Below are 12,209 nucleotides of genomic sequence, written 5' to 3'. Positions count from 1 at the left end.
GGACAACGGGGTTAACGACTTTGTGAACAATAACTTTTGGGACCATCTGCATGTTTTCTTTGCGCTTAATGTGGGCGTTGATATATACAACAAGATCGTGTTTCTGTGTCTCATGCTTTTAGCAGAGACTTGCATGAACCCAATGATAAAGTTCGCTGAAAACAAAACACATTTGAGGATGAGATCATGCTGCGCGGTCTGAAAAATAGTGAAACATCAAACTGGAAAATTTAAAGTTAATTGCTATTTCCTACGTCCCGTAAAGCCTTGCTTAGCAGAACTTAACCCGAATAAACTTTCACCGAATCTCAGAAAAGCACAGCGGTCACAGGCAATTTTCCGAAAATAACAAAATGTTTACAGTTACGCGAAAAGGTGAGGTCGTGGACCGGTTCATACATCAAACGCAGCACGACGAAGCACTTTCCAAGCAACGAAGATATCGGCATTCAGCGGAAGAAAGCCCCTTAAAGCCACCAGAGTCCCCGGGCGATCGAGAATGTTTGATACAAAATTGGCGTCGGATTACATAGCATGCTTTTGTTCGATGCGAATTGCGCGATTTCTTGCTCAATGAGGTGAAAGCGCTGGTGTCGTGCGATCAAACGGATCCGGTCGCAAATTCCTGTTTTCTCGTTGTTCTCTAACAACCGACGTCGTGCGACGCGATGAAAAAGTAACGATACTAATTGTTGTCAATGAGGCGTGTGTCGGGTGTAAACTACTTCGTGTTTACATCCCAAACTAAGTTGCCATACAAGGCGATTTTCACAAAAGACCAGGACAGCCGGCCTAACGTGGGATAGGCGTCGAGCTGGGGCTAGCACTCACGCCCCCGTTGCTGATCGTAAAGGGACCAACAAAGCCATCGTCGGCGGCTTCTAAGGCTTGCGATGATGTTTGCTTTCAAAAGCTGGGCGCTAAGCTAATGAGAAAAACAAACGAAAGGAGTAGCGATGGCGGCTTTTAGAAGCGGAAGGGACAACATGAAACGCAGGTGCTGGATGCCAACAAGATAAGTGAATGGAATCTCAATTCCACAGCCTTGAGTAAAGTGTATTAGGATTTAAATCGGGTTATGCTCTCGCCCCATAACAGTTTGCATGATTATGAAAGCAAGTATTGTGTGCAAACTGGCACTGTGATAGGGTGCCCTGAAGAAGGTAAAGATATAGGGAAACTTTTTCGGTATGTTAGTGCAGTGCTCTTCAACCTTTTTTGTGACGCACTCAGGCACCCTGTTTACTTAAAAAGTCAATCCGCACTCTGCCTAAAACGTCTTTTGACATAGATATACTTCAACCGCACTGAAAATACAGAGGTTTATGTATACATCAGTTGAAACCTACACCTTTTTTCTATCCGGAAAGTCAAATATTAATGGTTCATTAAGTTAATGATGCACCCTTGTATACCTTTTCGTACTGGTGCACCCCATGCATATTTTGGTGCACCCTAGGGTTCACCGTGCACACCGGTTGAAGAGCACTGTGTTAGTGCATAAAAAGTTATAACCCGTTTTATACAAATTAGGGTTTGCATAATAACGAAATTACCTCAAACCAAGTCACTGTCCTACGCTGCAGCAACATTTTATTCACACAGTATTTTAAACCGAGCAAACAAAAAATACTTCTAACGTTAGTAACAGAAACATAATTGTTGATTGGACCGTAATAACAAACGTTACATGTCGAATTTTTTATTTGCGCCAAATGAAAACAACAATTCAGTGTTTGGAAAACACATTTTTTAGTCCTAGGTTTCAACTTAAGACTGCTCTTTAGTCCCATCTGGCGACTGATAACACACGCAAAGGTGAATCATTGCTTTGGCAATGCACAGCAAATCAAGTGCGTCGAAAACAGCAATAGATAATTTCACATATTTTACCACACACGACTAGTGACAATAAAACAGCTTCGTTGGCTTTACAGCTTTCCCTAGCAGAATATAACTACAATGCAAATTTAAAGTCAATTGCTTTTGCAAGAGAAAATATGAAATACGTTTAAATCAGTCCCACCCGCAACCGTTCGACATTTTTCAATACCGACTGAAAATTATTATGTTGAACGAATAAGCAAAGATAGAAAATAATCACAACTCGCAACTTTTTAATAAATTCAACCAGGAAACACTTTGATGTTACGGAAACAAAATAAATTGGAACAAACATTAACATTATTAAGAGATATAAAATTTACTTTAAAAAGAGTGCCGTATTTTAAAAAAGTGGATTCATTAAACTGATGAATCGAAACTATGAACAATCGCAAAAGTAAAATCCGCTAAAAAGTTTAAAAAACACACAAATCGACATGCTACTTTACAAACAGGAAACACTATTTAAGAACTTAGAGCAACCAACGAGCGACTTTATGCATCAGTGTCACTAGCATCATCTCCAGCAAGCAGCCCACCTTCCACAATCCGCTTCTTGCGGTAAAGAACGTAGTGCTGCACTATGAAGAGGATATCAAAAAGGACAGAGAAAAGTCCAAGGCCAAACTTTGTCGGGTCACCAAAGACTAGATCCCATTCTTCTACAATGCCAAATTAGAAGTGTGTTACTTAAGCATGTTTGTGTACTTCAAACATACATTTTGTCCTGATATAGACAAAACCCATATTCAATGGAAAAATCTAATCAGCGTTTAAAGTTTGGTTAACTGGTGAATTTACCATTCCCAGTTGATTTTGGCGATTGTCAATTCAGCAATAGACATGGGTCATGAATATGATATTAACTAACGACCCAAAGTCGAGCTTTATTGTTTGAAAGTGGTTATCGATTAAACCTGTGTTGTATTAACGTTTGTTGACGTTGATCGTTTGGCGTAGTAAATAAATCGCCTCAAGCATGTTGCCTCTCCACAGTGCTAGCTTTACTCCAGTGTTAAACAACTCTTTTTCAAAAGTGCGTTTTTAATGCAAAAGCAAATCTATCCAAACACTGATTTTAGTTTTAGTTGGACTTTCACGTTGTCTGATACATATAGGGGCAGTAAGCGAAAACACTCATTATTGTTTGGCCTTTCATGACACAAATTGTCGTGTCTCAGGCAAACGGCGCAACCTGGTTTCTACGCGGTTTAACGACATGTGTTGGCCGATAAACTATGTTACACGTATAAGATAATAAAACTAACCACACAGGTTTACATGTGCAGCTGTTGTTTAAATCCGTTTACTTAAAATCGTGATAGCAAGAACAGATTAAAAGGGAGAACCAATTTTGTAAAAACAAAAACAATCAAACAGCAGTGTTTGTTATTTCTTGCAAGTGACTCATCAGTTCCCTTGCAATTTAGGTCACTACAAGAATACTCCAGATAAACAAAGGGTTGCGTTTCACAGGTCACTGAGTTTGAAAAAATGTGTGTCAAAACTTTTAAAGACTTTCAACCAACAGACTCCTACATGTTGAAAAAAATTACCATTGTTGTAGGATTGAAGAAACATCTGCAAAATACTTAAAGAACCACCAGTGAAGTCAAGGAGAACATTTCCTATACTCCAACCCTCTGTACTTTTTCGCTTGTAATTCATGTAAGCCTAAACAGAAACAAGTTTTAATTGAAATCCCACCAAGCAAATGCTAAGAAACATCTGTATTTAAACAAAAACTCAAACCCATTGCAATTATGAGGATACTGGGCTTTTATTCAAAACAAAGTTTACCAAATTGTATTTATTTACCTGTGGAATGTATTTAATCAAGGTAACACCAAGCTTCAAATATGAAAAAGCCATAAGATAATCAAGCCAGGTAATTTTCTGTCCAACAGCAACAAAAAGTAGAATAAACACAGTCAACCAACCGGCTGTAAGAAGACCCATTGCAATTTTTGACACTTTTTGACCATTTCTCTGCAGAAGAAGTACATAGAAGTTTTTTTTTAAATGAAGGCTGTGCCCAGAAATGCAAACACCTACGTCATATATAAAGCATTGAAAGATAGTAATCGATGTAAGAAGGATTGCATGAAGAGTGAAAAACACATCATTTGCTTCTACCGGATTTACACCATCAGGAAATTTTTGAATATATTCTTTCTGCAAATATTAAAAGGAGATAACAGTTTAGATTCGATATGTGGTGGTTTCAACTTCTTTCAAATACATACCTTTATTGCAGGAATCCAAAACAACCCAATGTTGTACAAACCATAAGCAATAAAACCAGTAATGTTGTATGCAAGATAATCAAAGTTGAGCCCTACAACACTAAATTGTAACATATATAATTGTTAAAGTTGTAATCAAAAAGGAAAGTGTCACTTTTTTACATGCAACATTGGTAAATAGAAACCTACCTTTTTCTTCTGAAGTTCAAAATTACTTGTGGATAGAATGAGACTGACCATGCCACAAAGTAAATCCATCCAACCACAGTGTTAAGAATAACTAATGTTTTGCTATGAACCACATACACTCGGAATCTAGGGCTTTCTGGAAGGCTGTAATGAAGGGTAAATTACAATTAACATGCAAACTGCAATATGTTAATAATACTTTGTTACCTAACATCTTCATTGGTGGAGTTGACTTCAACAACTATTTGCCCCACTGCACAAGCATTGATTGGAACAAGAAAAGTGGAAAAGTTCGCAGGGAAAATGAACTGCTCAAATAAATTTGTATATGTAAGAAATAAAACAATACCTGACATTTACAACATGTATATGCCAAAGGTAATTAGGATGAACATGCATAAATATTATCTTTTAGAAGATCAAAGTTCATTAGTTTTGTCAACTTGGTGAGTTTTGTATACCCCGACTCAGCAATATACCTTGCAAAGGTGCAAAGCTCTGGCAGGTGGCATAACACTTTCCTACATTAGGAAGATGCAAAATACTTGACATTGCAGATCAATTTTACCTGTTTTGGGTATGTAACAGCTGATCCCTTTGTAGCAGAATGCTCATGTGTTGTATTTAAACGGAGTGTAACATTCTCTTGTAGTTTTGGCAACAACGAAAACGTCATATTTGCTATCTCCCCGGGTATCAGCTTTCCTAGCGATGTCCATGATAAGTCTAACAAGCATATGTTGTTAACAAACAAATTGACAAATGAAACCCTTCAATATAGTTTATCAAACCTGAAGTGCTTCCATCAGCAGTAAAGGTGGCAGTACTCAGAACAACACAAAGAAAACATGACAGATAAAATTTCATTTTTTCGATAATTTAAAACACACAAAAACAAATATTGCACAGTTACATCTGGAGAGGACAAAAAACAGAAAAAATACTGCACAACTTTGCCTTGCTGCCTGTTAATAAATAAAACCAACAATCCAACATTGGCCATTGCCAATAAAGATTTACAAGCATGTATATAATATGGGTATTCGGTTTCGGTACCTCAAATACAAATAAAAGTATTCTGTACATAAATGAAACATCTTTTCAGCTTTCGCGACAAAACTAGTCTGAAATTATCACAGTACGCCAGGCCAATTGAAGGCGTCATACCGAATCAGTCGGCCACCAAGCATTCACTACCATATGGCAAGGCGTATAGGCTAGAAAAAAAGTCTGAAAAGAGTTTTGTGCAGTCATGGGACTGATTTACAAAACTGAGACTTCCCCTTCTCTTCTCAAAGACTATCGTCAACTTTTCGCGACCAAACTTACGCTGATCAGATTGCCAACTTCTACTGTTATTAACAATCACAGCTTATGTTGCCCAAGCTCATAAGATAGTCGGAACTCGAAAGAATACAAAAATAATTATGACCCTCTTATTGAAACTATTATCCCGTTTCCATGGCCGTTGGTCCGATCGGACTTTCAAAAGTCCGATCGGACCTCCTCGCGAGCAGGTCCGCGAAATCGCTGAAAAAAATGCTGAGTCATTCCTTATTGCGTCCGATCGAACTGAAATAGCGGAAAAGTCCGATCGAACCAACGGCCATGGAAACGGGATATATGACTCTCTTATAGATCATTACTGACTCTGGTTTAAACAAGCAATGTAAAAATTAAAGATTTTGAAACACGTTGCAAAGAAGCAGCGGGATTTTCTTCTCCATTCGTGCAAACAATCACACGTATAATTACCTCTTCGTGTTGGAGGAGACGGAATCTCTAAATCAAATATCACCCACCAGGCAACAGGTATCAGGGTAGAAGTATGTCTCTTGAACCAGGTCTTCCGCAACACATTGAAAAGATAAAATCCAACAACCAACTGGAACAACAATAGTTGAGACACAGTTTTGTTCTTTATCTATATGTGACATCACACTGCGTTTAATGACGAAAGATAATGAGTAAACAAGATTCTTGTGTCTGTTTGAATCACTCGTTCTGAATATATCATAAAGGTGCACATGGGCACAAACAGTTTTCAAAGGACAAAGGCAGTAATATTTCTGTGAATATTTCTAATGGTGACTTGGCAGTTTTTGTAACGCATCCTAGCAAATGAACAAGTGTTAAAATAAAACAGTTGCTTCATTTAAAAGTGTGTGAGAACAATATTATGTTTTGTTACCATAATAGTTTTCCATTTATTTGCTTTGTGCTAAGAAATTTAGCATCTTCTTGAACCCGAAAAACCCATAATTGTATGGTGCGTACGCTGCGCTGCTCCGTTTTTTTAGTTTGCACGTGAAAACTTAAAAAACGTTCAATTGCCTAGTTGTGTTTAAAGTGCATTTTCCACGAATAAGTATTGTCCCCTTGCACGGTTTCAATTTTTGTGTTACTGGTAGTAATTTTGTAGGCGACGATGGACAACTTTTCATCGTACGGATCGACGTCTGGAACCCCAACCCTAAACAGGGAAACGGTTGCAGAATCGTTGAAAGTTATCGAAATGCAAGCTGCTATCCAACAACAAGAAATGCTAGTACAGGTAAGGCCTGCACACGTTGGCTGTAAAAAGCCTTGAAATATTACTGATTTACCTACAAGAATTTGTGTGAATGCTTTTGTTTTGCAGACCATCAATGATAAGTGTTTCAAACTGTGTGTGCAAACTCCAGGTTCAAGTTTGGACAGTTCTCAACAGGTAAATAGATACCAATTTTTTTAACAGGTAATAGGCCAACACTAAAGTGTAATGGTGTTTGTACATGATAATAACACATCTGTAGGTGACATTAGTGTGGTCAACTAAAATAGTTTAAAAAAATGATGTTTGGATAACTTTACCTGAAATAATTGTTTTATTCTTTTGTAGAAATGCCTTGCAAAATGCGTGGACAGATATGTTGATTCCTGGAACTGTGTATCAAGGACTGTAACAAACAAAATTAGACAACATTCTAATATGCAATAATAGTTGCATAGTGTGAAATTTTACAATTGTGAATTGTTATGCAAATGCAAAACCTCAGTGACATTGACAGCCACTGAAATGATGTGAAGTTGTATTTTTGTTATTAGAACTTAAAACTCCAAAGCTTGCAAGTGCTTTGGACAACCTATGCTTTTGATGCATAAACATTTTATTGTTTTGGAATACCAGCAATACCAAGTGATACTTTTGATGTGATTTACATTTTTACTGTCTGCTTGGGATTGTTTATTTTCAAAAAAAATTATGTATTTTTAGTCAAAAATGAATCTGCTTTATTATGCACATTAATTTTTACACGTCATCTTCATTGGGCTTTCTGGAATGTCTTTCATTTTATTTTGCAGTGTTTAAGCAACATGTTGTTGACATTAAAGCACCTTAAATTAATAAGACAAAGTAGTAAGAGACTGCTCTCTGATTTTGTGAAAATTGTCGAAGTTGGACCAAGAGATGGTCTCCAAAACGAAAAGCAAGTGGTACCGACTTCTACCAAAATTGACCTTGTAAACAATCTCACCAACTGTGGTTTTCAAACCATAGAAGTTACAAGCTTTGTCTCACCAAAATGGGTACCACAGATGAAAGATCACACTGAGGTATTGCAGGGTATCAGTCGAGCGGCAAGCACCAAATATGCTGCTTTGACCCCAAATCTTAAAGGTTTTAAAGGGGCTCAAAAAGCTAATGCAGACGAAGTAGCTATTTTCGGTGCAGCTTCGGAGTCATTTAGCAAAAAAAACATTAACTGCAGCATTCAGGAAAGTTTGGAACGCTTTTTACCAGTTGTTGAAGCAGCAAAGGAGCATCAAATCCCAGTCCGAGGTTATGTCTCCTGTGTGGTGGGCTGTCCGTATGAAGGAATAGTTTCTCCACAGGCAGTACTGAAAGTGACTGAAAAGATGTTAGATATGGGGTGTTATGAGGTTTCCCTTGGTGATACAATTGGAGTTGGCACTCCAGGATCAATCAGAAACCTATTAGATGTTTTACTAAAAAGCAATGAATCATCAAAGTTAGCACTGCATTGTCATGACACATATGGCCAAGCATTGGCTAATATTTTGATGGGAATAACACAGGGAATAAGAACAATTGACTCCTCTGTTGCTGGTCTTGGAGGATGTCCTTATGCAGCCGGAGCATCTGGAAATGTTGCCTCAGAAGATGTTGTCTATATGTTACATGGTATGGGATTAAAAACTGGTATTGATTTGGATCAACTTGTCTCGGTTGGAAATAACATTAGCACATTTTTAGGCAGAAAGAGTGAGTCTAAAGTAGGAAGAGCATTACAAAACAAAAAACAGTAGCAAACACTTTTTAGTGCAACATGTATATACCATAAAATGTACATTGGTTGATATATTGTGTGTTATTAAATAGATTTTTTTATCAATGAACTTAATTAATGTTTGTGTTAAATTAATGTCAAGGAATTGTGTAAGTTTTGTATGAAGTGGTATTTTGTCACATATTATGTATCTTGTACTTGAAACTGTTGCTATTACACCCATACACAATGTTTGTTATAATACTTTATTATTATAAGATCCTAAAAATGTGTTTTGCGCTTGCGACCAGTATACTTGGTGTTGGGCCGAACTGATTTTCCCTGGCGTTTTCTTCTTTCCTTTTTCTCAGCTATCCAGTCCCTTGATTTTTTTATGCTTTGTCGTTTGTGAAAACTATTTTGTGATCGTTCCTGTGTATATTTCACATGTTGACTCGATTCACCAGTTCCAAGTCCTTGAGGTAAGGTTGGTGTTTGATTTCCACAGAACAAACACAAAAATATCTTTTTGGCCTTCGTACTGTTAGGATAGTCAACTACAACTCCACCACCAAACCCAGCTCTCACAGACTGGGTGGTTATCAATTCAAGTTGTTGTGGATTTTCTGGGTAAATCTACAAAATTAGTAGTGTTTGCATTACCCATCTTAGGCAGCAATTGAAACATCTTACATCAACGTATTTGTACGTTCCAATCTATTTAAGTAAATATTAAAGCAAACTGGTGTTTAGTTTTGTACAGAAAAAGGTAAATCAATAGTTCTTCTAGAGCAGCGGTTCTTAACCTTCTTTTTGTCCACGCCCCCCTAAGGTGTTTGTCGGGCACTTCACGCCCCCCTGAAACAGGCAAAAAACGACAGTTTTTTCGAACACATGCAGCAATGGAACTACCAGAAGTTTGTTGTAAACCAGGGATCACCTAATTACGGCCCCGGGGCGTTAAAGATTGTGCAAACATTCATAATACATTTTAGTAATAATTTTACCTGGAACAAGATTACAAGGCATAGAATCATCTAAAAGCAGTTTGTTACGTCACAGGCAAAAGCAAAGAATAGTAATTGTGTGCGAACAATTGCCTTTGTAGTTCTTTGTGGTAGAATAAACGTGCATTAGTTGGTATGTGACAAATTGGTGACCCCTGTTTTAAACTGACAAACTAAAAACTTTGCCACATATGTCATTACTCAAAATTTGTGTTACGCCATAAGGCAGTGGTCTTCAACCTGTGGGTCGCGACCCCAAGTGGGGTCGCCTAAACTTTTTCTGGGGTCGCTATCAATTCAATTTATTGCCGTTTAAATTTATTACCAAAAAATGATACGTTTTTGTTCTAGTTCGCAACCTTTGCTCATGTTCTGCAGTATAACTTGATAGCTCTAGTCACAATCTAATCATTGTAATGCAGTAATCCATTATGAAACACAAGTCATCTAGCCCATTGTTACGCCATAGAGCCCCATTAATGACATATTGTGTCCAAAATAATACAGCGGGTACAGGAAAATATACATCAATTTACTGATTTCTGCAAACTGGTGAGCTTTAAAGCGAATTAGACTGGTCAAATTAAATAAAACGTTTGGGCTCTAACAGTTGAGCGTAATAACGCACGCTGAATGCAAATAGTTAAAGTATACTGGAAAATTGAGCGGTCATATTTACATAAAAATAGTTTAAGTTTCTGCATTACTACAAACATTTTTCTCCCTATCGGAAAAAATGGGGTCGCATGCAAATGTTGATTTAATTTTCTTTTAAATTGGGGTCGCCTTTAAAAAAGGTTGAAGACCACTGCCATAAGGTATTGCATCATCATATTCATTTCTTTTTGAAAACGCTTGTGCTCGCAAACAATACACTACACTTGCAAAAAAGTTAATTTAACTTTTGGCTCACGCCCCCCTTGGAAATGTCTGGCGCCCCCCTAGGGGGCGTGCCCCCCTGGTTAAGAACCACTGTTCTAGAGTTATGTGAGTTGCAGAAGAATATAAAGGAGGTTATTTATTCTTTGGGGTTATCTAAAATCCAAAAAAAATTCTTATACCTGAAACACGGCCCTACTTCCATTCTTCATAGATGCATACAGAGTGGAGAAAAAGGTGTAAAGTCGCTTCTGTGGCTTATGGTATTTCTTGTCAGCGTTACATAACCACTGTAGGGCTGAAATACTGATAACTCCATCAAATGTACCAGGTCGGAAGCTTACACCTTGACCAGCATCAGCTAAAACAACATCTCCATCTATTTCCCTCTCTCTGGCCACATTTAGCATTGCAGCACTGATGTCCATGCCGAACCACTCATGCCCATGCTCTGTTAGACATTCACCACTAAGGCCAGAGCCACAACCTACATCTAATATCAAACAGGGAGTGCCTTCTGGCAAATTCAACAGCTCGATTGCCCTCTCACTCATCTCCGATTGAATTTCAATCATTCGCGAATTGGTTGTGTACTTCATTGCCTCTTCCTCATTGTAAAATATCTCTGGGGGCGCTTGGTGCTCTGGTCTTCTTTTTGAAGTCATGTCTAATTACCCTTCACAAAACTTCTACAATTCATAAAAAGGTAATTCATTATCTACCCAAAGTTTAGAATAAAACAATTCGGCAAAATAACAACACTTATGCAGTAAATTTCTCCACTTCCGTGCATGGCAAATAAAGTCTTCATTAAAGAAACATCACCTTTTATGTGTTGCGCACCAAATGACAAAACTATGACTAACAGCATAAAACACTGACGAAAAGTTTCAAATCTTATGTAGCATAAAATGGCTTATTTTGAGATACTTTTTTGCTATTTAGTTGCAGTTTTTACCAGCAGTATATCTGCATTAAAAAGTAAATTTGCAACATCAATATGATTTTAAACATGATGTAAGCATGAAAATTTACCTCCGTTTTTTAAATACTTTAGTCACCAAAAGTATTGTATTAAACTGCTTCCAAACCATGCAGTGTACACCTAGAACTGCTCTGGTCAATTCGTACCCATAACCAAATAACTTTCTGAGGTTTTGTGATAGACACCCATCTGCCGTTCTGCTTGACAAACGCACGTGAAGGAGCGGGGAATTCCCTTACCAACCACTTGTTATGTGGAAAAGAATTCTTGACCTGTAAGATGATTACAGTGTTGCACTGATCTCTTCTCAGTCTCAACTCAACAAAGCTTTTAAGGTATATGTGAAACGGTTTTTGCACAGGTATGTGAACATTAGTCATTTCGCCATTTTATCGGAGCAATTTATCACATAAATACCACAACACGTGTAAATTACGTCTTCCCGCGAGTAAAACCCTGGTGCAGCAGGCAATTATGAAGTCATACAGAAACATTGTGGTGCATTTGCAACAAAAAGGCAAACGGTTCGAAACCTGGTATATTACAGTTCATATCTAAACTTGAAAACCTTAACCAACTGAGTGCTCGTCCTGCTTGAATTCTCAATTTCTGCTGCTTTAAGCGATTAAAGAACATCTGGTTAGGTTTTAACCACAAGAGACGTGCCTAGGGAACAAATTTAACCGAAAACCGGCATAGGAAAATATGCTGCTTTTCATTTGATTGCAGTCGTAGCGTTATGAAGTTT

At 37.6% G+C, this 12,209-nt stretch overlaps 4 protein-coding genes across 6 annotated transcripts; 2 read left to right on the top strand and 2 right to left on the bottom strand.

Moving 5' to 3' along the window:
* Positions 1–1,686: 1,686 nt before the first annotated feature.
* On the bottom strand, positions 1,687–5,916 carry LOC145222232 (cystinosin-like). 2 transcript variants are annotated; one of them, XM_080088302.1, is made up of 9 exons: positions 5,111–5,817; positions 4,888–5,045; positions 4,527–4,627; positions 4,320–4,463; positions 4,131–4,230; positions 3,940–4,059; positions 3,703–3,873; positions 3,441–3,558; positions 1,687–2,546 (listed from the first exon to the last, which is right to left on the bottom strand). In XM_080088302.1, the coding sequence occupies exons 1-9, from the start codon at positions 5,184–5,186 to the stop codon at positions 2,380–2,382; spliced, it is 1,155 nt and encodes a 384-aa protein (XP_079944428.1). In that variant the 5' UTR covers positions 5,187–5,817; the 3' UTR covers positions 1,687–2,379. The 2 variants fall into 2 exon arrangements, with proteins under 2 accessions (XP_079944428.1, XP_079944427.1); XM_080088301.1 differs by lacking the exon at positions 1,687–2,546 and adding an exon at positions 2,553–3,364 and having other exon boundaries at positions 5,111–5,916.
* A 704-nt stretch (positions 5,917–6,620) lies between these two features.
* On the top strand, positions 6,621–7,608 carry LOC145222235 (mitochondrial import inner membrane translocase subunit Tim13-like). The gene is made up of 3 exons (XM_080088307.1): positions 6,621–6,873; positions 6,961–7,029; positions 7,201–7,608. The coding sequence occupies exons 1-3, from the start codon at positions 6,748–6,750 to the stop codon at positions 7,297–7,299; spliced, it is 294 nt and encodes a 97-aa protein (XP_079944433.1). The 5' UTR covers positions 6,621–6,747; the 3' UTR covers positions 7,300–7,608.
* Positions 7,541–12,009, bottom strand: LOC145222234 (18S rRNA (guanine-N(7))-methyltransferase-like). 2 transcript variants are annotated; one of them, XM_080088306.1, is made up of 3 exons: positions 11,512–12,009; positions 10,659–11,152; positions 7,541–9,226 (listed from the first exon to the last, which is right to left on the bottom strand). In XM_080088306.1, exons 2-3 carry the CDS (start codon positions 11,139–11,141, stop codon positions 8,873–8,875), a joined length of 837 nt encoding a protein of 278 aa, XP_079944432.1. In that variant the 5' UTR covers positions 11,142–11,152; positions 11,512–12,009; the 3' UTR covers positions 7,541–8,872. The 2 variants fall into 2 exon arrangements, with proteins under 2 accessions (XP_079944432.1, XP_079944431.1); XM_080088305.1 differs by having other exon boundaries at positions 10,659–11,165; positions 11,512–12,008.
* Positions 7,677–9,021, top strand: LOC145222233 (hydroxymethylglutaryl-CoA lyase, mitochondrial-like). Its single transcript, XM_080088303.1, has one exon. The coding sequence runs from the start codon at positions 7,677–7,679 to the stop codon at positions 8,628–8,630; it is 954 nt and encodes a 317-aa protein (XP_079944429.1). The 3' UTR covers positions 8,631–9,021.
* Positions 12,010–12,209: the final 200 nt, after the last annotated feature.

The sequence above is a fragment of the Phallusia mammillata genome, chromosome 4 (assembly GCF_965637545.1).
Source record: "Phallusia mammillata chromosome 4, kaPhaMamm4.hap1.1, whole genome shotgun sequence".
Lineage (NCBI taxonomy): Eukaryota > Metazoa > Chordata > Ascidiacea > Phlebobranchia > Ascidiidae > Phallusia > Phallusia mammillata.
Note: the sequence above shows the minus strand (reverse complement) of the source record. Positions and strands in the feature narration are given on the sequence as shown.